Source organism: Terrapene carolina, unplaced genomic scaffold (assembly GCF_002925995.2).
Source record: "Terrapene carolina triunguis isolate 2854851 unplaced genomic scaffold, T_m_triunguis-2.0 Scaffold42, whole genome shotgun sequence".
Classification (NCBI taxonomy): Eukaryota; Metazoa; Chordata; order Testudines; family Emydidae; genus Terrapene; species Terrapene triunguis.
The window spans coordinates 18,905,800-18,932,585 of record NW_020664393.1 but is presented as its reverse complement, the minus strand read 5'-3'; the positions used below and the strand labels follow the sequence as shown (position 1 = coordinate 18,932,585).

The 26,786-nt window shown below is 39.1% G+C and overlaps 1 protein-coding gene across 1 annotated transcript in view; it reads left to right on the top strand.

The window, feature by feature from the left end:
• The window catches only part of CASP8AP2 (caspase 8 associated protein 2), a 30,213-nt gene extending 3,727 nt beyond the window's left edge, over positions 1-26,486 (top strand). Inside the window, exons 3-10 of the mRNA XM_024202729.2 lie at positions 657-731; positions 1,804-1,904; positions 3,473-3,547; positions 4,651-4,766; positions 9,987-12,214; positions 16,670-19,664; positions 22,943-23,042; positions 23,618-26,486. Of these exons, the coding sequence (XP_024058497.1) occupies positions 657-731; positions 1,804-1,904; positions 3,473-3,547; positions 4,651-4,766; positions 9,987-12,214; positions 16,670-19,664; positions 22,943-23,042; positions 23,618-23,674 (5,747 nt within the window). The 3' untranslated portion in view covers positions 23,675-26,486. The remainder of the gene's footprint in view (positions 1-656; positions 732-1,803; positions 1,905-3,472; positions 3,548-4,650; positions 4,767-9,986; positions 12,215-16,669; positions 19,665-22,942; positions 23,043-23,617) is intronic.
• The last annotated feature ends 300 nt before the right edge of the window (positions 26,487-26,786 follow it).

The following is a 26,786-nucleotide window of genomic DNA, read 5'->3' as shown; positions in this document are numbered from 1 at the left end:
TGCCCAAATAAATTTGTTAGTCTCTAAGGTGCCACAAGGACTCCTCGCAGCTTTTTCCAGCGAGCTCTAGTTATATTATTAAAATGTTAGTAAACTTTAATCATATGAATAAGCTATTTGAATTGAAACACAGATTACATAAACAGATTGCTATATTAAATTTCTTATCAATGTACTATGAGGAGATTTAAATATAGCAGTAGTTTTCCATCATTTGGTGTTACGATGCTTTTTATCTAATTTCCAGAGTGGCCCAAGCTTTGGGTGTGAAGTGCCCTTGGACTAGGGTTTCAAATTTCAATATGGCTGACTTACTGCTTACAAATTTATTTATGTGTAGGTCTTCTGTCTAAGACTTTGGGAACCAAGGGTCTGTCTTTTTCTCATTGACACTAACGAGTTGTTTTTTTCATAGGAGTGGAAACTTGCCTTAGTGTCGTTGGCCAAAATGTCCCTGTCTCCCACCAATGTGTAGCAGTACAATGCTTACTTACGAAGTAGTTGGCAATGATAGGTCCTATACAAATGTAAAATATTGTTCATTAATACATTAGTGTTAATTGTAGTTCTGAGAAATGCACACTCGCATAGAAGAGTAAAGCTTAAAAGTTACTAAAAGTTTAAAATTTTTGCTTTTGATCTTGCTTTATTTGCAGCTTCCTCTTTTAGGGATGATGATGAGAGCTCAGTGGATATTTACGATGGGTTGGACAGCACTTCAGTTGTTTCAGGTATGTTGATTATCTTATTCAGTTTGATCTACTGTGTGAGGATTCTTGATGCTACGCACAAATAAAGTGTCACTTGCCTGACTGGATGCATTTTGTTAATAATATCTATTTGTATTATGGTAGCATCTACGAATTTCAGTCAAGGATTAGGGCCCCATTGTGGTAGGCACTGTGCAGCCAAATAACAAAGAAGACAATCCCTGTCACAGAGATCTTGAAGTCTAGGTGCCTGAATAGGAGGTGACTGATGAACAAAACATATAGATAGGATGAGGGAGAGTGTTTGATGTCTGTGGTCTATGCTTCTGCATTACAGTGGAGCTAAAGCAAGTGAGTCAAGACTTGGAAGGGGACATAAAACAACAAAGAGGAAAGTTTGTCAGTTATATTCTAAATGCCCTTCATTTTGGAACATTCTTGGTTACTGGGTTGAGTGCTGAGACTGCCCCTTCTCTTTCTGACTGACCTGCCTGCTACCTGTATATGTAACTCACAGGAGTCAGAGGCTGGGCTTTCTTGGTAGCTGGCCTCTGCTTCAGGAATCTTCTCCCACTGGAAATGTTTCTAAGACTGAATCCGGCCAGATGCAGAATGCATTGCAAGACACACTTTGTTCTGGCTATCCATTAATTACTGACTTTAAAATCCTGGAAACTTGGCCTACCATCTAGATTTACCCCTTCTCAGCACTTTTAAATTAAAGGACTTGCTGTGCATTTGCTCTCTGTTTTAATGCACTCACATTCAGTGAGGGTAGCTGTCCTATGAATCGTAACAAGAATAAAACATTAAGCAAAATATTTGCAAGTAGACTTTAAAACTAAATTTCATTCACTTTTACATTAGAATGCAAATTAGGCCCTTAAATTTTCAAATAAAATAAAAGTAGCACAAATATTAAAGTGGGGGAGGGGGTGAGAGGAAAGAATCTTTTTACTGTTGTGACTTTCTCATTGAAGAATATGAGCCATCTTGTTTAAAAGGCCTCTCCTCTGTGACAGAAGTCTGCTCACTGCATAACATAAACTACTTTGATCATATTTTTTTCCTTAATGAGTATTTCTTATTTCAGACAATCCTGCTCAAAACTCTACACCCACAAGAAACTGTTTAAACTTATTTGATGAGATCCTGATTGAAGAAGGAACGGCAAAGGAAGCAACTTACAATGATGTGTGTATTAATATGATTACAGCTAATAGAAAAAATTATCACATGCTAGCAGACTGCAAAAATTGTTTTAAAACAACACTGGTGGTCAAATCGTAGAAGAAAAAAAGAAAACTTTAATATAACAAAACTATGTACTAAACAATTTTATCTTAATTTCAAAGGTTATGTAAGAGAATTGGGCTCGTGTTCTAATTATGGCTCTATCTATTCTCATGTTAATGCAGGGGTAGGCAACCTATGGCACGCGTGCCGAAGGCGGCGCGTGAGCTGATTTTCATTGGCACTCACACTGCCCGGGTCCTGGCCACCAGTCCGGGGGGGGGGGGCTCTGCATTTTAATTTAATTTTAAATGAAGCTTCTTAAACATTTTAAAAACCTTATTTACTTTACATACAATAGTTTAGTTATATATTAAAGACTTATAGAAAGAGACCTTGTAAAAAAATTAAAATGTATTACTGGCACGCAAAACCTTAAATTAGAGTGAATAAATGAAGACTCGGCACACCACTTCTGAAAGGTTGCCGACTCCTGTGTTAATGCATGAAGTGTCATGATGAGATTATACCCTCTGACATTTCAGTCTTCCTCCCAATTATATTATGAAAAAACTCTTGCACTGATTATGGAGAAACGGTCAGTATACTTAAGGGTGTGATTAGGCTTATCAGGAAAGTAATCTTGAAACTGCAAAACTTAAACTACTTTACCTTAAACCTCTTAATTGTAGTTCCTGAATAAAAAGAAAATAAATGTTTTGGAAATTTGGAGGCAGTTGGCTAAATTGTGATATAAGTATGACTGTTTGGAAAACTGCATGTTCATTTTTATAAAAGTTTCCTAACTTCTGGATGATTCAAAAAAATATCTTAAATTAGAAACTCTAAAACTTTGTTTATTCTTTGACCTCAACAAGAACTTGTTCTTTGACTGGTTTTGGAAAGTTTGGGTTCTGGCATTTTTCATGATATTTATTTTAAACTATGAGTCCTCTGCATTACATAAAGTCCACAGGGTCCCTGATGGGGACTCGTACTTTACAAAATCAGAGAAAGCTACAGGACTTGCTCTGCCCATAGAGCTCTTAAAGGTTGTAAGAGAAGGAATGCATGCAGAACTGCTGCTTAGCACAGCTTTTAAACTCATCAGAAGTTCCACTTCTGCAGAAGCTTGTTTTGTGACTCCAGATAAGCTCATCTTCATCTCCTAGTGGCTTGGCTCCCTGTAACTCCCTAGCTTACTACTATTGTACATATATGCACATGTAAGTTTACTCTGCTCACGTGAAATTCAGTGAGCTTTTTCGTAACTTTTTTAACACCCAAACTGGGGAAGTTATTTTATGTACTCACATGAATAGGCTAACATGATTTTTTTTTTTTTTTAATCTGACAGCTTTTTAGACAAGTTAATATTTTAAAATGAGAATGGTTTTGGGAAGAAATGTCATTTTATAAGCTACGTCCTTAACTAAAGAACAATTTCCAGATACAAATCTTAGAACCATTAACTTAACCAACTTTTGCATAGTCAACCTCTATAAAGTGAAAACACCTTTATTTTACAGTTGAAGGCAGAGTATGGAAAATGTCAGCAGCAGATTAAAGAGTTGATGAAGAAGTTTAAGGAAGTACAGGCTCAGGTACTGTGTGCTAAAGGGTATCTTTAAAACTTATCAATGAGAATTCAGTTTGCTTTATATACACTAATATGGCATCCGATGTATATTGCTTTGAGAGAATAACACAGCTATGACGAAATGGGTATTCACCCACGAAAGCTTATGCTCCAATACATCTGTTAGTCTATAAGGTGCCACAGGACTCTTTGTTGCTTTTTACAGCTAATTAAATATTGTACCTTTCTGGTAGGTATCTACTGCAATAACTTTGCCAGGAATCTTTAAAGCAAAAGACAGTCACTTGTGCCTTTAGTAGATTACTAGATAAATAAACTTGTGTTTCTAAAAATTACATACAAAATGTAAGCTAGCCTGTTAGGAACCCTAACTCTATTAAAAAAAAAAAAAAGTAGAGAGAGAGAGAGAGCTGGCTGGCTGCTTCTGGAATGATGTCCAATTCTTTTGTTGATAATGTCTATTTAATGTATAGTGTCAGGGTCTCCGCAGCCATTCAGAGTAGTTAATCCTGAAGATTAGGGAGTTGAAAGCAAAAAATGAAGACCTGATGCTGAACACCTCAACTCCCACTGATGGCAGTGAGAGCTGAAGATGCTCAATGCCTCAGAATTTGTTCCTATATAATTTTATTTTGTCATGCTTTGGTGAGAACAATCTGATGCCCACTATCAACCCCAGTAGGCCCTGTGTAGACTAATGTTGCCAGGAGAGAATTACAGTCACTGCCCTGTAGAGCTTACAAGCTAAATTGTACACTTGACACAATGACAGTGAGAGCAACAAATAGTAGAGGGCCTGGAGCAAGGAAGGATGTGGATTACATCAGTGCAATTCTATGGGCATTCCGTATAAAACATGGTTACATCTTGGTGATTATATCTTTTAATATATCAAAAACACAAGGAACATAAGTAAGAGTGAAGACTTGATTCGTGTAGAGACCGTTCATTCACTGCCTTTTACATAACTGTTGCAATAAATTTTGTAGTCTGTTTTAATAGGAATGTCTGTTTTTCTAATTGCTATCACATGTGTCTAATGATGTTTTTATGCATGTATGAGGGTAAATATTTCAGGCTAATTCTCCATGCATTTTTTTTAAATAGAACTCCATTCTACAAAATGAAAATCAGGCACTTAAAAAGAATATTTCAGCACTTATCAAAACTGCTAGAGTGGAAATTAATCGCAAAGATGAGGAAATCAGTAACCTCCACCAAAGGTACAAGTAGACAAGTCTAATTTATTATTTACTTTTTGTTTGAACATAGGTTTATAGCCTTCTATTAAAAACTTTTTATGCATTTTAAGTGGAAGTGAACACATGAAAAATCACTGTTTAGTAAATGGGTTGTCTACTGCTAATCTTAGTACATTTTTTTTTCTTTTTTGTCAGAAGTGCTGATCTGAACTCTCTGGATTCTACCCAGGGATCATTGACAATTTCTAACAGACTGACCATATGCTTAACCTTATCTTTGCTTCAAGTTTGAACTGGGGAGTTTAATCGTCCCATTGTATGTGCGTTTCAGTGTAGACCAGTGATCTCCAACCTTTTTACGCACAAGATCACTTTTTGAATTAAGAGCAATCCAGGATCTACCCTTCCCCGAGGCCCCGTCCCGCTAATTCCATTTCCCCCCTCCCTCTGTCGCTCGCTCTCCCCCACCCTCACTCATTTTCACCAGGCTGGGGCAGGGGGTTGGGGTGCAGGCTCTGGGCTGGGGCCAAGGGGTTCAGAGTGTGGGAGGGGGCTCCGGGCAGAGCCTGGGGTAGGGGGTTGGGGTGCAAGCTCTGGGAGGGCGTTTGGGTGCAGGGGTCATATGGTCACATTATACCTAATCTCATAGAATCCACTGGACATTTCATGAATTTTACTTTTTATTAGTGTCATTGGTGGTTTATAGATCCAAAATCCTTCAGGGATTGTCACAAATCAGTATAACATTCTCAACTGTGGGTTGTGCATTGGCTGAGCCTGGGGTAGGGGGTTGGGGTGCAGGAGTGAGGAGTGAAAGCTCTGGGAGGGAGTTTGGGTTCAGGAGGGGGCTCCAGGTTGGTGCAGAGTGTTGGGGGTGCAGGAGAGGATGAGGGGTGTGGTCTCTGGGAGGGAGTTTGGTGCAGGAGGGTGCCCTGGGCTGGGGCAGGAGGATTGGGGTGCAGGATGGGGTGCAAAGTGTAGGCTCCGGCCGGGAGGCACTTACCACAGGCAGCTCCCGGCCAACGGTGCAGTGGGGCTCAGGCAAGCTGCCTGCCTGCTGTGGCCCCATGCGGCTCCCAGAAGTGGCTGGCTGATGGCATGTCTCTGCAACCCCTGGGGAGAGCGGGACAGCAGGTCTCCACACGCTGCCCATGCCCGACGGCGCCGTCCCCGCAGCTCCCATTGACCAGCTCCCTGTTGGGGAGCCCTGCTGCGCTGCTGGACTTTTAGCGGTCCGGAGATCACGATCAACTGGCAGAGGCTCCAGGATCAACCAATCAATCATGATTGACCAGTTGGTGACCACTGATGTAAACTATCTCATCCATATTTCCGCTTCAGGGCTAGTCTACTCTAGGGTCTCAGATTGATTAAACCCAATAAATATTTTTGGATACTTCTTGCTGGCCTTTCTAGCCAGATGTTGAAGAGCTCTACCTCCACTGTTAGTTGTGAGGGGGCTCTCTCTATTAGCAACTTGTCATACTCTGGCTGTCCTAGGCCAGGGAGTTCAAAGTACAAGCGTGTAGACTAGAAAGGAGTTGGCTGTCTGGTTCTTGGACTCTGAGGCTAAGGCACAGGACTGGGACTTTGGAGAGCTAGGTTAAATTCCCAGCTCTGTCACTCACTACCTCTGTGACCTCAGGCAAGTCCCTTTATTTGTGCATCAGTTTATCCATCTGTAAAATGAAAAAAATTTCCCTATCTTATTAAAGGGTATTGTGAGGATAAAACCATTATTTGTGAGATAATCAGATGTTGCAGTGCTGGAGGTCATTAATACCTAAATTGTATGAAGTTCTTTTTGAGATGATTATCAGAAGTGCTGTGACTGAGGTCAAAAAATGTTAATTTGTCCTTATTCGTAGTTGTCATAAGGTACTGTCCACATGAATGTATTTGAATAGTGTATAGTCTGATAAACACACATTGCCTTGTCCTATTAGTTCTTTCAACTGATGGCTGTGACAAGTTAGCTGTTTTTTTAACAACCTTGAGTTTAGCATTCTAGATCTCAAAGCTATTGTTTTCTTTCAAAATCTTAATTTATTTTGAAAAACATTTTCAAACTATACTTCTATAAGTCCCCAAAAGATGAGACAATTATTAGCTACTTCAGAGGTGTCCATCATGCACTATAGGATACTAGTCAAGTCATAACACACTGTCATCCCCATTTATCTGTCATTCCTTTAGAACGTGTTGTAGGAAATTCCTGGTCAAGGGCTGATTTAGTCAGCATAATGGACATTCTTATGGCAATTCCCGACAGACAAATTTTGGGCACATATTTCATGATAGACTTCATCATCATCGTGACTGAAATCTTTCTCTCTTTATAAGGAAAAGATGCCTTGTTGTTTGAGGCTTTGCAAAAACTACAAAGTGTTATATGCTTAGATACCGTGGTGATGGTACAGTACAAGAACCTGAATAGAATACAATATACTGGAACTCAAACAATGAAACAGAGTCTTGACCCTTATGTCCAAAAACTTATCTATAGCAATGGAAAATTTGTGAAAAAGTAAACTTCTCTGGGTCTTAAGAGACAAATCTGTAGAAAAATCAGACCCATGTATTTCAGTTTTGATGCTTTAATTCCACACAGTGGCCTACTGATAAAGAAGAAGAATTGGTACATTGTGACAATATACAGATTGTTAATCTTCTTAAGCCACTTTACATAGATGTTGAGTGAGAGGGAAATAAAGTGGTTATTTAAAAAATTACTTAGATACCATCAAGTTCACAACAAATGTAAGTACCCATATGCTTTTAGCTGTCAGGCTACATGCCTTTCAGGGTCTGTTGCTCTTGATGAAAATATTGTTCTCCTTGTATTGTTGCACTATGATGCCAGAACATAGGTTTTCTACAATTAGCATAATCAAAACAAGCTTATACAGGTATTCAGCAAACCCACAGGATTTGATGCAGATGTTGGTGAGTGGTTCCAGTGTAAATACTTTCTAGCCATATCAGGCTACTCTCTATTAGTGTAAAAGGGGACCAGGATTAAAACATCTTGGTGGACGCAGTCACAGTGAACACTTAACGGTAGAAAGCTGAACTGGTAAAGGTGAGCTATTCTGTCTAATCAGATCTAGATTTCAAACCTAATTAACATAATACCTAAATAATACTAAGGATTAGCATTTTTACTTACTTTGAAATGAGTTATTACATAATCTCCAATGTGACTTAGTCTCAGCCTAATAAGGACAGTGGGTTTTTTAGTGTATATTAAATTGAGGGCAAAATTAAACATTAGCACTAAATGAAAATCAGGCATACTAAAAAAGGAGTAAAAATGACAGAGTTCAAAACAAGCAGAGTGCAGAGAAATGGCTTTAGGCAATCACAGCAGCAACAATATTTTATTGACTGGAAAGCATAAGACCAAAAATAGGGACAACCACATTTTTTCATCCATAGGCAAATTTCATATTTGGCTGCTAACTGGTCAGCAAATAACATTTCTCTGCTTGGCACTGACATGTGATTGTCTCTCTTTTGCCCTGTAGTTCCTTACAGGTTTGTTCTTAGCTTTGAAGGTACACTTGGATTCAGTTTAGAAGTAGGTATCAGAGCTATCTCATCCCTGACTCTAAAAACACCTACAAGCATAACTTCTATATGTTATCACTATGCTCTTACTTTGTTTCCTGGATTATGGACTGGAATTCGTTTAGAGTTAGTCACGAGAGTGTAAGAAACATGGCGTTGTTTTTAACCAGTCCCTTTATGTGGAGTGCCATATGCTGGACCTGGCACAAAAGTGAGTCTTTTCTGTTCTAGTTAGGTAGTTTTTGCATGCCCCTCACTATCTACATAGGCTACGCTTTTTCTTTCTTCCCCCCCTGTGATGACCTTGCAGCAGTTGCACATGGCCTTGATGAGGCTTGATTATTGTAATTTACTTGCTTTCTTTTGCGTGCAGCGAGTTCAACACAATAGCTTATTTGCTTATTGGTTTGATCATATTACACCTATTCTTACTGCCTGTCTACATACTGGAAGGTTTGCTGTCTGAGTTAGTGTGGTTGATTTCTATGATCCCTAATGGTATAAGCCCTGATTTATATTTGAGATCACCTCTGAGTCTTGTGCTGATGGTTATTGCTTTTTCACTGCTTGGCAATGAAACAGTAATTTCAAATAATAAAACTGATATGTAGAACATGCAATTCTATCTTTCTTGCCCTGTGGGTCCTTATGCATTTGTTTTTGGGATATTTCACCACAAATCTTTTTTTTTCAAATTAGTTGCTTTTTGAGACCAAGTGAATTGACTGTCCACTTTTAAATTTCTAGGTGTACTTTAAAAAAAACAACCTTTATTTTTAAATGTCCTAGTTTTACCCAATTCTTCCTTCAAACTGAGAATTTAGAAAAATACGAAAAACATACAGTGTAAATTGTGAAAGATCAAGCTAGGTAGAGCCTTAGGCTGCAATTCTTACTCTGTAGCAGAGATGGGCAAACTACGGCGTCCTGCCTGGCCCTTGAGCTCCCGGCCTGGGAGGCTAGCACCCGTCCCCTCCCCTGCTGTCCCTCCTCCCCCGCAGCCTCAGTTCGCTATGCCGCCAGCACTCTGGGCGGCGGGGCTGAGCTCCTGCCAGGCAGCACTGCTGCAAGAGCTGCTGGCCTGACCCAGTGCTCTAGACTGCGTGGCGGCCATGGCTGGCTCCGGCCGGGCGGCGCAGCTGCCAGTCCTGGTGCTCTGAGCAGCGTGGTCAGGGAGCGGGTGGTCCCAGGGAGTGGTCAGGGGACAGGGAACAGGGGGCAGTTGGATAGGCGTGGAAGTCCTGGGAGGCCTGTTGGGGTGGGGGTATGGATAGCAGTAGGGGCAGTCAGGGGACAGGGAGCAGGGGGGGTTGGATGGGTTGGAGGTTCTGAGGGGGGCATTCAGGGGGCGGGAAGTGGGAGGGGGCAGGGGCCAGGCTCTTTGGGGAGGCACAGCCTTCCCTACCCGGCCCTCCATACAGTTTCGGAACCCTGATGTGGCCCTCAGGCCAAAAGTTTGCCCACCCCTTCTTTATAGAATTTCACCTACAAAAGCTGCAAACTTGGAAATTTTAGGATAAATGCCTTGTATTGTAAGCTTTGCTGTCCTTTAGTCAGTACTACTGAATAACAGTTTAAGAAAGAACCAAGGTGTTCATAGAATTTTGGCTTTAGTTAAATTATAACCAAAAAAAAAAACTTAATATGATTCTTCTATCTGTTTACAAATAGGCTATCAGAATTTCCCAGTCATCGAAATAACTACGCTAGAACGTATCTTTCAGGATCAACTAATACAAGGTGCTCCGAGATAAATAAAACAAAAGATCCTAAATTCAGAGTTGCTTCTTTAGTAGACAATACAAAGACAGATCATAGACTGAAAACTGACTGTTCCAAAGATGTACATCACAGTTATTCATCTCACAATATGGAGGATGGAAATTCACACTCAGAAAGAAGAAACTCTCCATATTTACTCAGATATCCTCCTGAAGAGCTTTGTAATGACAGTTCTCGTACCTGTTTCCAAAACTTTGACCACTACTCCAATAAGGGTAACAGGAGGGAAAGAGAAATGAAAAATGGTGAGCAGTATAGCAAGGCTAATGACAACAGGTACAAAAGAGATACATACCAGAGCACTGGTAACACTACAGATAGTGAACAGGGAAACACAGACTCTCATCAAAAGTTGCAAATATATTCAGAAAAATCTGGTAAAAGTGAGCTGCAGCAAGAAAGTAAGAGCAAAAAGCTGAAATGTAGCCCACCTGTGGAAAATAGAACTGATTGGTCCGTTTCTACCTGGGAGAAACAAACAACCATTAAGGAGAGATCACAAACAGTTGAATCTCAAGGTGATGAAAAGGGTGAAAGGTCACAAAACATAAACAAACAGGACCTTGAAACACGTGATAAAGATGAGAAGAATTTTGCACAGAAAAACAAATCAACTGAAAAGCAACACGAACAACCAAGAAGGTCTGGCCGAGTGAATAGTCCACATTCAAAGAATGAAACTGCAAGGAGCCCACACAAATCACATAAGTGCCCCGTGGAAGACTGTAGAAGAGGAACAGATGGAGACTGCAAGAGGGATAGGGGAGCAAGTGATCATAGTTCCCGAGAGGCAAAATCTTCACCTTCTACTTCCAGCAACAGAGAGCACAAACATACACGCTCCAAGGAAAGTAGCAGCAGATATGAATGGGAAACTACATATTCAAAATCAGAGAGACACAGAACTGAAGAAAAAAGGAAAAGAGATAAAGAAAACCAGGAAGAAAGTAGGCATCCTAGAAATGAAAGAAAAGTAACAAAAGAAATTACACACCAGACTGCAAAAGAATCCAAGAAGGTTACAGATGCAACAAAAAATGAGAGAAACAAATCGTCTAAACCAGAAGAAACACCCAGAGTAGCAGACGGTTTAAAAGAGCACAAAGCTAAAGATGATAAAAATGGAACAAAAAAGGAAGATCTAAAACTAAGCTTTATGGAAAAGCTAAATTTAACTCTTTCTCCTGCTAAAACACAGCCTCTCTGTCAAAATAAGGGAATTGAAACAGATTCCAAAAAAGCCAGTAGTGAAGATAGTACAGAGACCCCAGGGCATACAGAAATGTTAACACCTGCCCAACCTATTAGTATTGCTTCAATAGAGCAAACCAAGGTTCCAGTTCAAACAAACTTGGAACCAAAGACACCTGTTTCTGAGATCAAAAGGAAAACTGAAAATGAAGCTTTGACAGAAACTCTAGACCTAGTGCAGCCTGAAGCTTTGGCAGAAACAGTGAATGCACTGCAACCTGAACTGACTAATGATAACACCGTGTCCCGTCCTGAGGCTGGAATAGAGATGGAAGAGGCAGACAAAACATGCACAGCTCCTGAGTTAGGAAGCCCTATGAATCATGATGATGCTCGGAACATTGATTATGATGACTTGGAGACCATCAGTTCTGATGATTTTGAGTCCCATAGTGTCGCAGATGATATTAGACAAATGAAGTCAGACTCATTAATGCAAGTGGTGGATACCAATGATGGTGCGTCTGGAGAAAGTTTTGAGTATCCCGCCAAGGAAAACAGTGCTTTGAAAACTATACCTTACAAGGAGGGTGTGACTACATCCGAGCCAACTGACGGGTATATACCAGCGGATGGGGGCGTACCAGTAGTTGATCAAAACACTTGTAATTTGGAGCAAAACTTGCCAGAACCAGAAATCAGTGTAGTAACATCTTCTCATAGTGATAAACTAGATCCTAGAACTAAAGCAAGAGAAACTAACCCAGTTCCTGCTGACGATGACAATTCAATATTAAGCATTGATCTCAATCACTTGAGGTACATTCCAAAGGTTATCAGCCCACTGAATAGTCCAATGCGACCGCTGGCTAAAGCACTCAGGATGGAGAGCCCTTGCAAAGGACTTGTGAAGAGTTATAACAAAGGTATTAATTTATATTTTATCCTAGTTTTGTTTTTTATTTTAGATATCTATCCAAAATATGCATTAGTGGGAAGTAAAGATGATTGTCTCTTTGAGATTTTTAAACCCAGAGAATGCAATTTTGCTTTGTCTATGCCATTGCTTACTCCTTTCATATTCCCCTTTGTATGTACACTTTATAGTGGGGGACGGGGGTGTCTATGATTGCCTGATTGCAGTGGGCAATTGGACTTCAGTGTTTGTGATTCACACACATTACATTGGAGTGAAGGAATTTGTATTAACCTTATGCAAAATAAACACACACAACATTAAGTTTTTAAAATGGCAGTCATTAAAAAGATGGACAGACCAATTAAGGTATCTCATGTAAGTATCTGTTACCTTAGAGTTTATACATTCAATTAGGGTTGATTCATGAAAATTCATTTTATACAGTCCATTGACAACTATAACTTTTTCATCCACAATGAATGCATAAACTCTTCCAACATATACAGTAATAATTGTATTTGTTGGCATCTATATACCTGTTTTTTCAAAAAGATTTAAACCCTACCTTAAATGGAAAAAATGATAGTAACCCAAACTATTGAGTCATTACTGACACCTCCATAATATTTTGCACTTCTATGACAAAGGATCTCACTGCTCTACAAACATTAGTGAATTAAGCTATCCAACATCCAAGTAGAGTAGAAAGTAGAAGTAGCTAGGTCTGATTGAAAGTTTTCCATCAACATTGTTTTTCAACAGAAGACTGGGGTTTTGTTTAAATGAATTGCTTTGCAAAAAGTGTTCGGTTTTCTGTGGAAAATTTAGATTTTTGTTGAAATACACAATGCTCACAAACCAAAATATTTAATAAAAAACTGAGATTTTGAAATGCTGCTGCAGTGTCTCATAGGAGTTGCAGTTCTGGTGCCGCACGCTCCCATTCTCTTTTATGAGCTAGGATCTGCATCTGGACTTTATCTCCTGTGAGACACCTTGGCTTCTCTCCAAGAAAGGAGACTGGTGCATTATGGGAGATGTCCTACCAGAAAGATCAGCCTGTAGAGGAGAATGGGAGCACAAAGCACTACAGTGGCATTTCAGAATTGCATTTCAGCTGAAAACCAAAACACTAAAATTCTTACCTAAAATTTAAAATTTTCCATTGCGGGAGGTGGAACATGCACACACTTTCTGATCACCTCTAATGATATCCCTAGTTACAGATGGTAGACTGGGATCAAAGGGGGCAAATTTTTAAAGGTACTGAGGGTCCTAAAGAGGCAGATCAATGCCTAGATGCTTTTGAAAACCCCACTAGATGTCGATCTCATCTTTAGGTGCCTAAATAATTTTAAAAAATTGGCACCAAATGACTTACCTGTGGGAAAGATGGGAATTGGAGGTGGATCTCCCAACTTCCAGAGGTGTGTGTTAGCCACCAGACTATTCTTCCCCTCAGTTAAATGAATTTGAATGTCTAAATATGTTTTATAAATATGAGATAGTCAGGATGAAAGTAGCTGAAAATTTCACACACAAATAATCATTAGAGTGTATTCATTGAGGAGAAATGGGAGAGGGTGAAGAGTTTAAATCCTTTTTCAAATACTTTACTACACTATTTTATAATCATTACTTTCTGCAAAACTCAGTTTACTTAGTCCTCTGGAACTCTGCCTATTACACTTGACCAGCAACTCTTAAACCTTTTCATCTGAACAGCCATTCATAAATTTGCACACGTGATATTTAACATAACAGCAAATATAACTGATACTAGTTATAAGAAAATAGAAATAGGGGACCTGAGGAGATTAGACCCCAAGTAGATAAATGCAAAATGAAGGACTATCATTTTAAAGTGCATCCCTAGATCCTTTTTTTTTAATGCCTCTGGTCTAGGACTTGAGCTGCCGTATTCCAAAGTGTATGTGTGTGTGTGTGTGTATATATATATCTCTGTGTAAGAATAGCTCTGTGTAAACTTGTCTTTTTCACCAACAGAAGTTGGTCCAAGAAAAGATGTTACAGTACCTCACCAACCATGTTTCTCTAATATCACGGGACCAACACGTCAATAGCAACACTACACATATCTCAAAGTAGTAATTTTTATCTTTAAGTTAGACAAATACGGGGGTGGGCAAACGTTTTGGCCTGAGGGCCACATTGGGCTTCTGAAACTGTTTGGAGGGCCAGGTAAGGAAGGCTGCCCCCTATCGCCCCCTCCCACTTCCTGCCCCCTGACTGCCCACCTCAGAATCCCTGACCCATCCAACGTCCCCCCTGCTCCTTGTCCTGACCGCCCCCGCCAGGACCTCTCTCCCCAACCACCTCCCCCAGGACCCCACCCCCTATCCAAATCCCTCCTGCTCCCTGTCCCGCCCCTATCCACACCCCCACCCCCTGACAGGCCCCCCCGGGACTCCCACACCTATCCAACTGCCCCCCGCTTCCTGTCCCCTGACTGCCCCCTGGAACCCCCTGCCCCTTATCCAATGCCCCCACCCCCTTACCATGCCGCTCAGAGCACCAGGATTGGCAGCTGTGCCGCCAAGCCGGAGCCAGCCACACCGCCACGCAGTCTAGAGCACCGGGGCAGGCCAGCGGCTTTTGCAGCCGCGCTGCCCGGCAGGAGCTTGCAGCCCGCCCAGAGCGCTGGCGGCACTGCGAGCTGAGGCTGCGGGGGAGGGGGGACAGCAGGGGAAGGGCCGGGGGCTAGCCTCTCAGGCCGGGAGCTCAAGGGCAGGGCAGGATGGTCCCGCGGGCCGGATGTGGCCTGTGGGCTGAAGTTTGCCCACCTGTGCTCTAATAGTAGTAGCCATTGCATCTGTTTTTGATAGGCAAGAAGTTATAGTCTCCCTTAGTCCTGAAATTCAGTACTCCTCTCTATTATAACTCCTGCTTAGTTCTCCCGGGATACACTTTATGCATATGCTACTGCTTTATTTTGACACCTTTTACTTTTTGCTTTAGTTTATTAAAAGTTTGGTTAGGTGGAAAGTTCAGGAGAGTTATTGCATAAAGAAAGCTGAAGAATATTGTTTAATAACAGTAAAAGTTGCAAAAATCGTAGAAGGTAATTAAATGTTATGTAACAGTCAGATATCTTTGTCTCCATTCCTTTCCAAAAATCATTAATGGAATAACAGTTTTACTGCTCTGGAAGCGATATAAAATGAATGTCCAAGAGCACTGGCTTCAAAGTGGTGGCCACAGAAGAACGTTTGTTTGGGGAAAGTAATTATTTTGAATTCATATTTTCTCTTGTTTTTGACACTAGGTGTTGTGAGATGTCAGTGACAAAAGAATATCTAATACCTATGTAATTAAAAATATAAAAGAATTTAATAAATATGGGTGACCAACAAACAAACCCAAACAGCTAAAAATCTTAATCAAATAGTATTTATCACTTAATTACGCATATGTAGATATTTTCTTTTTATAATCGGGAGCCAAAATCTGTCTATTGTAGCTTGATATTGTACTAAGCCTAACCAGATGACTTGGAAAAAAAAAAAAAAAAAAAACTCCCAATGGATTGTTTTTAAAATAAGGTATTAAAAATTGAAAGATCAAACAATTGGTACACTTGATTGTGAGGGGGGGGAAAAGCAATTTTTGAGTTAGGAGTATTAAAAAAAAAATCCTGACCTTTCCCCTTGTCTCCCACATTTCTGTAATTCAAACAGCTAAACTAAACACTTGTTTATCAAAAATTAATAGGAGGAAGAATCTCTTCTGCTGTAACCTCTGGAGTAATCTTTATCTTAAAGTTATCAGCAACTGAAATGAACTTATTGTATCTGTAGTGCCTAGTGTGATGGGGCCCGATCGTTACTTAGTAGATTCATAGATTTTAAGGACAGAACTATTACATCCCTTTTGGTAGCCCCGATGCAGAGAAATGAATGCCAAAGTAAATAAGTGATTTATGCTACATATTTTGACCTTATTATGAAACCAGTAAAAGAAAATCAGAATTCATGTGTAAATCTTGTTACGCTTCGTGGTTTCATAGTTGGACTCTAAGGACACAATCTTGCACAATATTAGCATAACAAATAACTTACTGGCGTAAAGAGTAAAATAGTGAAAATTTTCAAGCATTTTATTTTTCTTCAAAATATTCAGTGCAGACCATAATATTTTCACCAAACAAAACTTGCATAATCCATACTTGTTTTTAATCTTAAAGACCTGAAAAAATCCCACTGACATCAATGGGAGCAGAATGAGGTACTTACTTTTTATCTGTAATCTGCTTTCTCAATGTTGTTCATATCTACCAGAGTTTAAGATCAAATATACTGAGTAGAAGCTGACAATTCTAAACAGTTAAGCACCCAGTTCTAATAAAAGGTAAACCATTGAGTTGTCTGGATTTTTCTTAAAATGTTTGCTCTGTGTGGAATTTGTGTGTTTATGGATGGTTAACAAACTATTCTCTTTATAGATTTAACTCCTGAAAGCACAGCTGCCTGTCCCTCAAAGACTCTGTCAAATGAAGTAAATAAAGAAAATCAAAAGCCAGTTTGCTCACCTGACAAACACTTAGAGATGGAGTCCCAGCTGAGCATATCCTCGGATGAATTAGAAGAAGGAGAAATTGTAAGTGATGATGAAAAATCCAAATCAGAAAGAAACTCTGAGAATAGTAAAATATCAAGGGGAAGAGCTTCTCCTGAAACACACAATTTGAGCAGCAGTCCACATAACCAAATTAATAAAACTGCATCTTGCAATGAAGATAGTGGAAAATTAGTTTACAAAAAAGGAAATGCAAACAAAAGTAGAGAAAAACATAAAAGTGGAGCTACCAGATCGTCAAAGGAAAGAAAGAAAAATAAAACTGTGAGCATTGCTTGCCTTGAAAAAATAGTTCAAATTATTCTTGAACCTTCTACAGTACAAGAAATTATGCAGATGTTAAAAGCTATACGAAAACAGATAAGGAAAAATTATATGAAGTTCAAGATGCATTTCCCAGTTCAGCATTTTCACAGAATTATAGAATCAGCGATTTTGAATTTTACATCATTGATAAAGTACCTCAACTTTTCCAAGATGTCTAGATTAGGTGAGACTTTAAAATTGACTCTCTGTGAAACTATAGAGTCTAAACTTAGGCATGTTAAAAAGAATGCAACAGTGGAACAGCTTTTTGAACAACAGCTGTCAGATATGAAAAAACAGTTGTGGAAATTTGTGGATGAACGGCTTGATTACTTATTTGAAAAAATAAAGAGAATTCTAGTAAAACTCTGTGATTTAGTAAGCATCGGAAATGAGAGTGATGAAGGAAAGCTTGAAATCAGAACTACACAAAAACAAAAATGCACAACAGGTCATAAAAATGATGTACAGAAATCCAGGAAAAAGTCCCTAAAAGTAAAATCTCAAAAGTCTGAAGAATATGTCCTTCCTAAACCAGTGGTAAGTTATCAACCATTTAACAAGTGTCACCATGACAAAAATAAAACAGATGCACCAAAAAATGTGATTACAAAATGTCTAAATTCCATTGATAATACAAGGAACTCCCAAACCCAAGTGCTGCCCTCTAAGGAAAATAATTTACAAGGCACCCTAACTCCACTGAAAAGTGCAAGATATGAAAAGGAAGGCTTTCACATGGTCAGAGATGCTCACAAGTCTGATTTTAATTATGAACTTCTTACAGAACAGCAAACTTCTAGTCTTACATTTAACCTAGTGAGTGATGCACAAATGGGTGAAATATTCAAAAGTTTGTTACAAGGCTCTGATCTTTTAGAAAAAAGCATCAGCAGCATTGATACAGATCAGTGGGAGTTCAGGACACCAGAAAAACAGATCCTGGAAAGTCAGAAATGCAGAAATAATCCTGCTTCTGTTATAGAAGAGGCAGTTCCAATAGAGGCCTGTGTGAAATCTAGACCAGTAGAGGGTATTAATTGGCCTGCAGTTTCACCTGAAAGAGCCTCATCTTTATCATCTAGACTTCAGATGCCAGTTGATCCAGATGTTCTGGATGAAAGCTGTATGTTTGAAGTCCCCCCAAGTGCAGTTTCCAGCAAAGATGATGAATGCAGTTTACAAAGGAATAAGTCATTTGTTTCTTCTATACTCCTTGAAGATCTAGCAGTTTCTTTAACTATTCCATCACCTTTGAAATCGGACGCTCATCTTAGCTTTCTGAAACCTGAAAACACATCCGGTTCAACTCCTGAGGGAGTTCTTAGTGCACATTACAGTGAAGATGCTCTTCTTGAAGAAGAGGATGCTACCGAACAAGACATTCATTTGGCTTTAGAATCTGATAACTCAAGTAGTAGATCAAGTTGTTCTTCATGGACAAGTCGGCCTATTGTTCCTGGTTTCCCTTGTGACCCCAGCCTACCAATGCAAGCAGTAATAATGGAGAAATCCAATGATCATTTCATTGTTAAGATAAGACGTGCAGTGCCATCAACATCGCCAACCCTTGATCAGACTACCCTGACAGAGGAATCACTGGTATCCTTAACCAAGAAAGAAAAGGAAGAAAATATGTCTGCCAAAATAAAAAAAGATAATCAGGATACCACAGGCACAACTGTTGAAGAAAAAGATTCTAAGAGCGATATGAATGTCATTGATTCCACTGATGAGCTATGTAATGTCAGTGCTAGACAAGAACAAGCTCATGATTTGCCTGAGCCCCTTAAGGAGCCACATAGTGCCACTGGAAAAGATGAAGCTCCTAACTTGTATAAGCCCTTTTCAGAAACATCAAACAAAAATAGCCATGGTAGTGAAAACACAAGTGAAGACTTTAAGCTGTCTCAGATGCATGAATTGAAAGTGCCTGAAAACAAGAGAGAAATATCTAACACTTCAGTAGAAAGTCCTGTTAAAGCTGAAGTTGCTTTTCCTTCTGAATGCAGTGTTGATGCATATATAGATTTGACAGAAGATATTGCCAATGAAAGTGAAGTAGATTTATGTAATCTTGCAGTGGAATCAACTTTAAAAGTTACAGAACAGGAAATTCATATAGGAAACTTAGATAAAGGTGATACAAAGGAAGAACCATTGGAGTGCAGTGTTAATGCATATATCGATTTAACAGAAGAGCTTTCCAGTGAGATTAAAGCAGATGAGTGCAACTCTAAAACAAAATCCACTTTAAATGTTGATTTGGGATGCCAGACAAGTCTTGATAAAACTAGCAAAAAGAGAAAAAAGGAGTCTGTAACAGACAATTCCAAGTCAAAAAAACCAAAAAAGGAAACTGAGTCAGCTTGTGAAAGAAATGATAAAAGTAGTAAGAAGTCTGAGGAGAAAGGTTTAGCTCCCAAAAGATCTTCCAGTAAGAGGACTAAATTGCCTGAGAATAAAGATCCTTCAACTTCCTCCACGTCGCCACGTAGTCTATATGCCAAAAACATCATTAAAAAGAAAGGAGAAGTAGTTGTTTCTTGGACAAGGTAAGAGTATTTGACAGTATACTCTTTTGGTGGAGGATGGGGTCTGGGGACATGTTTGAAGTATGGGGATAAAAATTAGTTTAGTTGGTGACTGAAGTTCCATATTTCTACAGAATAAACACAGTAATGGCCACAGCAGTGCAAGCCTCCCCCTGTGCTGCTATAAGTTGAGCCTTCCTCAGCCTTGTTCAGAAAGGACTTCCTACGTTGTGAGAGTGATCTAGTCTCCATAGCCATTTAGTTCTTGATCTCTCTTCTGAGGGTGCCAGTTAATAGCGCTAATGGTTGTGTGGGTTGTCTTTTTTGTTTTTTAAACCATATTGACATCTGTTCACTGGAAATGGGTCTGAGACACTAACTCATTTCACAATCCACTGAATGGCTATTGGAAGATAGTTTTTTCAGTCACTTTATGTGGGTTGGAATCAGAAAGGTGTCGTAACGGAAAAGGATTCCATATCTCATAATTTCTGATTTATCTAGCCTCCCAGCAGTGATTTTTGTTTTGTTTTGTTTGGAATTACAGATGAAATTCAGTGTTGATAAATGCAAAGTAAGGCATATTAGAAACCATAATCCCAACTATATATACAAAATGATGGGGTCTAAATTAGCTGTTACCTCTCAAGAAAGAGATCTTGGAGCCATTATGGATAGTTCTCTAAAAACATCCTATCAATGTGTAGCAGCAGTCAAAAAAGCTAACAATGTTAAGAACCATTAGGAAAGGGAAGATAATGCCTCTATTTAAATTCATGGTATGCACACACCTTGACTATTGCGTGCAGTCCTGGTCACCCCTTCTCAAAAAAGATATAGTAGAAATGAAAAAGGTACAGTGAAGTGCAACAAAAATGGTTAAGGGTGTGGAACAGCTTCCATATGAGGAGAGATTGAAAACACCAGGATTGTTCATCTTGGAAAGAAGACAACGATATGATGGTCTATTAAAATCATGAATGGTGTGGAGAAAGTGAATAAGGAAGTGTTATTTATTCCTCATAACACAAGAACACAAGGGGTCAGCCAATGAAATTAATAGGCAGCAAGTTTAAAACAAACAGAAGGAAATACTACTTCACACAACACACACAATCTATGGAACTCGTTGCCAGGGGATATTGTTAAGGCCAAAAGTATAACTCGGTTCAAAGTAGAATTAGATATGTTCATGGAGGAAAGGTCCATCGATGGCTATTAACCAGGATGGTCAGGGATGCAACCCAGTTTTCTGAGTGTCCCTGAACCTCTGACTGCCAGATGCTGGGGCTGGACAGCAGGAGATGGCTCACTTGATAATTGTCCTGTTCTGTTTGTTCCCTTTGAAGCATCTTAGAGAGACAAGGTAGGTCAGGTAATATCTTTTATTATTGGGCCAACTTTTGTTGGTGAGAGTGACAAGCTTTTGAGCCACACAGTGCTGCTGTTCAGGTCTGGGCTTGTGTGGCTTGAAATTCTCTCTCTCTCTCTCTCTCCAACAGAAGTTGGTCCAAAAAAGAGATTATCCACCTTGCCTCTCTAATATTTGGGGATCAACACAGATGCAACTGCACTGCATACAACTTTGAAGCATCTGACGTTGGCCACTGTCAGAAGACAGGATACTGGGATAGATGGACCATTGGTCTGACCCAGTATGCCCTTTTTATGTTCTTATATAACACTCCTAAATTTTTAACATGAAACCTTTTGACCTAACCATATTTTGTTTTTATTTTGAAGTTCTCATTGATTTCTTCAGAAAGTTAGTTGTTCCTACAAGTGTGTGATTTTTAAAATCAAATATAACTGTTGCTTGAAACAAACAAATCAGTTAAGACAGGGGTGGCCAACCTGTGGCTCCAGAGCCACATGCGGCTCTTCAGAAGTTAATATTCAGCTCCTTATATAGGCACCAACTCTGGGGCTGGAGCTACAGGCATCAACTTTCCAATGTGCCGGGGGGGTGCTCACTGCTCAACCCCTGGCTCTGCCACAGGCCCTGCCCGCACTCCACCCCTTCCTGCCCCTCCCCTGAGCCTGCAGTGCCCTCTCTCCTCTCCCCCAGAGCCTCCTGTATGCCTCGAGACAGCTGATCAGGGAAGGAGGGGGAGGCCCTGATCGGAGGGAGTGCCAGTGGGAGGGAGTTGCTGGGAGCGGGGGGGGGGAGCTGCTGATGTATTACTGTGGCTCTTTGGCAATGTACGTTGGTAAATTCTGGCTCCTTCTCAGGCTCAGGTTGGCCACCCTGAGTTAAGATGTTGAGAGTGCGCTATTTATGAAATCTGTTCTAATTCAAATGCCTGAAGCTTTCTCCTCCTGCTGAACTACCTCCTAAAAGATTATGAAGAGTTCATTTTAAATAGCTAGTCATCACATAAGTTTAATTTTATATACTTTGAGTTCTTGTGGAATTTCTAAATAACATACTTTGCACTTATTGGTATATAGAACATTTCATCCAAAGATTTCACAAACAAACAATTGACTCCTCACAGCCACTCTGTGAAGGTGGTATATATGCCCATTTTACAGATGGCTACACTGAGGCATAAAGAGGTTATGAGCTATCCAAAGGTCACATAGTAAATGGCAAATTTGGGAATAGAATCCTAACTCTTTTCTGCTTTGATCACTCTACTCCTATGTAGATAATAGGAGTGTGGGGAAATGAAATAACTGGTACTCTTAAGAGTAGCGTGTTTGTTGACTTTTTGAGTCTGGAGCAGGGATCAGCAACCTTTGGCACGCGGCCTGCCAGGGTAAGCACCCTGGTGGGCCGGGCCGGTTTGTTTACCTGCTGCTTCCGCAGGTTCGGCTGATCACGACTCCCACTGGCCGTGGCTCGCCACTCCAGGCCAATGGGGGCTGCGGGAAGCGGCGCAGGCCGAGGGATTCAAAACTTCAAAATATGGGATCTGAGTTCTGCACAAATGGTAGAAAACTAGGGGTTAACATGGTAGTACAGTGCCCTATGAAATTTGAAGACCATGGTTTTGAATGCTATAGACCTAGGTTCTAAGTCTCTAGGCTGAGTAAACTTCATTGCCCCTTTTATTGTACAAATATAGGGGAAGAATGAGAATCTTTTATTCCAAAAATTTAGTCTGCCTGTATATCTACATTAACATGTGCTTGTATGCAACAACACTGCTGTTAGCTTTACATCAGTAAAAGGAAGTGCCTGCCATCAGTTTCATAGCACTGTTTTAATTAATGTTTCATAGTTTGGGAACAGTGGGGTTTGTGTGTCAAAGTAATGTTTAGAAATTAATTTAATCTTGGAATTTTTTCTTTAGAAATGATGACAGAGAAATTCTATTGGAGTGCCAAAAAAATGGACCATCAGGAAAAACATTTATTTCCATAGCTGCCAGGCTAAACAAAAGCCCAAATCAGGTATATATATTTATTCTAGTTGGACTAGCTACTGTATTGCTACATTTCTGATTGCATAGTCCTGGAACAATATTTTTCTTCAAAGCACTTAAGGACAGAGATGTCAGGCTTCACAAATTAGGAATTATTTTTGTTCTTGTACATGTAGTTGGGGATTGGAAGAAGGGGAAATCTCTCAGATTCTCTTGGGTTTTATTATTTTGAATCATAAGCATTCGTCTTTTGTATGTCTCAAGTCCTTAGGCAGGAATACTATGTCGAAAATAAAGTAGTACTGGACTCCATCTGTTTTGAATCTTAGTAATTATGGAGAATGAAGATTTCAATTACTGAAAGTGTAAAGTGGAGCAGAAGACCCATTTACTGTCATGTTCCTAAATCCTTTGGGCACTTTTGAAAAATCTCCCCCTAAAATTCACAAAACAAACTAATGAGGAGTTGAGAGACGAAAGAACAAAAAAATCTAGATAGTCAGGTTTACATCTAGAAATTCTAATACTGAAGGATTAATCTGACCTGGTAGATGTTGAAATCCAGAACACTAATAATGTGTGTTTTGTTTTTTCTCCCCTTAGGTTTCAGAAAGATTCAAGCAGTTAATGAAGTTGTTCAAAAAGTCAAAGTGCAAGTAGCTATTAAGCAAGCTGCTGTTGTGGTACAGAGTTTTGCTGTTGTCAGCAACGACTGACTACTCCAAGTACACACTTATGGATACTGTGGGAAGTATCCAAGTCAGAACACCTAGTTCAGTAAGCTGGTGCACAGTCATTTATTAGCTCACTCTTTTCTCCATACAGTTGAAATGCTTTATCTCGGCTCAAATAGCAACAAGCATTCATTCTTTCAGCCTCTCAATAGTATGTCAGCCATATGTGGGGAAAACAAAAACCAAACAAAACCAGCAGGCTGAATGAAGGAGAAAATTCCTGTACAAATGGAACAGTGTGAATTCAAAACTGCGGAAATTCGGTTGTTGGTTAAACTTGTTACATAACTGCAGAAACTTGCTCAGTCAAATGAAGCTAGTGAAACCTATTAAAGGTGCTGTAAACAGACTTTGTGTGACAATGTGAAACATGGGTTTTGTAAACCTAAATAATTGCCTGGAGTCCAATTGCTAGGAAATCTTGGGTGTGTAAAACATCAAAATACTTTTTTGTTTTGTTGTTGTTTTTTTTTTATTTTTGTTTTTCCAAATGTGACTTTAAAATACAGTTCCTATTAGGAACAATCCTGAAGTCAGTTGTTCTAGTAACTGGATTATCACATAATGAGAGAGTTGATCCTTTCCTACTGCATGAATTGCTAACAGTGGAATTCATGTTGGGGAAAAATCGGACATTGTGTCAAGGAGTTAAACTAGTAATTAATTCAATGGCCAGTTTTTCAGATGACTGCTTACGTTCTGCGATTGACTGCTGTGGAGTATTCCTTTACTAAGGGCTATTTTGAAGGTGAAAAGTGGCTGTTCAGACTCTGTTTCAAAAATCTTTGTCTGTTAAATTTTGAACAGCTGAATTTTTCCTTCAGAAGAAATGTATAGGTAATACAAATTTACAAAAAGTTCATGTCATTTTGCCAAAAGTTTATCTTCTAACTTGCATCTTAGAAATAGCCATTTATTTAAATAGCATCCTTCAATATGTTGGGGGTTTGGGCACTAAAATTTAATATGAATTAATCACCTTAATTTAAATGGTTTAGAAACATGGACTTTTGTAATTGCCTTGTAAAAGGCGATTTCATACCTGGGGGAAAATCCTTTTCTAAACAGCCACTGAAAGCCTACGTCCATTTAATATACTTGAGCATCATCATGTCAATCTTCAAAAGTTTCCTTGCATAAGATGTCTAACTGTATGTGTTTAACTCTTTAAAATCTTAGAAATTGTTATCTTATATGTTTAAAATACACATTACCATTTTATAGGTTTTTAATAAGTTTCTTTACAGATGCCTCTTTAATCACAGTCTGCTAACTATGCACTGGACAAATTTGTAATTTGAATAAATAGATGTCAGGGTTCAGGACCAGATTCTGTGGTCTTTACTGCATCAAAACATAAATTGAAATTACCTGGAGTTTTGCCTGAATAAGAACCTTGCCCTGGTTTACTAACTTCAGTTTCATGCTACAATTTAGGTTGGCTTACATTTTTTCAAAAGCCAACAAACCCTTATTATACTGTCAGCACACCATATGTTGTTCCCCTGCCACATATGTCCTCAGAGGAACAACATATTAGACATACATATGTCATAACAAACATATTAGAACTAGAAGCCCAGTAGACTGTCGGATTATTCCTTGACAATTCTGCTGTTATGTTTTCTGTTTTGCGAGTATTACCTATGGAGTCATGACTGTTATATTGCCAGAAAGTATGAAACCTATGTTTTATATAGCACCCTATACAATGCTAGAAGTAGTGAATTATTTAAACATAGGTTGTGGTGTTGCAATTGGCAGTTTTCCATCTTATAGACACTTGCTACTAAAACTTGATTGCTTCTAATGATCAAATTCTGTCCTAAGGCACACAAGGCCGCCCCCAGTGATTTCAGTGGGAGTTTTTGTATGCGTATCTGTATTGGCCCTAAAAATTATTTGTGCCAGTTGTTAAAACCATAAGTAAACTGATTAACAAGTCTATTCTCTGTATATTCAGTTTGCAGAGTTGCATTTGCTTGCTCTTCTGGAATAATTAGAAGTTGCTGCTGGGGAATGTTCAAAAAAAATTCTCTTTATAGAACAAAATGTGTACAGTATCAAAGGCACTAAAGAAAAGCTAATGGCTTTCAGTGCTTGGCCCTCCTCTTCCCCCTCACAAAAGCAAGCAATAAATATTATTATAAAGCACACGTGGCCCCTCTTTCTGTTTCTCTACGTTCATAACTAAGAAAAATGATTGGTTTAGTTCTGACTTGAATTCCTTTGTTGTAAATTGTTAAACTATTTTTTTAAATGTTGCCTATTGTAAATATGTGTACAGGTTCCCATATGGCTATGTAAAATATCTTGTGTACATATGTATATATAATTTGTTTAGCCAAAGATTTTTAACTATGTAAAACTCCAAGTTTATTTTGTATAAACTGTTTGCTTACTGTAAGAGCAATGCAAAAAATAATAAAACCTTGTAAAGTTCACACTTATGTTCTTGTTGATCAAGTGTTGGCTTGAAGTGTTTTGTACCATTGTTTGTAATTTATTCAATAAGAATTTTGATACCATATATGCAAAATGTACTGTATGTAAACCTACAGTCTAACTTGTAAACCTCAGGTAAATGAAAACAACTTGTCGGCTAATGGTGTGGCTACTGCTATGCAGCAGCATTAAAGCTGCTTCTATAAATAATGAGGATGTTGGGGAAGTTCTTTTCTCTTTCCTCCACATGAACAATAAACATGAGTGTTGAGCCAGCACTCTGATTACGTGAATTATGTATTGGCTTATTTTTAAGTGAACTATTAATGTGTTAAACATTTGCGTCTACAAAATGACTAGATGGGAAACTGAGCCCTCCTTTAAAAACAAACTCAAATGTTTCTTAAAATATTTGAGAATTGTATAGTTTCCCCTCCCTCTTTCTAAAGTGTATGTGTTGCTGCTGTGAGATTAACATCTAAATTTAGTAACACATGAGGAAGATGGTTTTCCATGGAAAGTAGATAATGTAGTAACTTCTCTCCCTCCTCTCAAAAAAAAAAAAAAAAAATCATAATCTGACTTGCTATTTA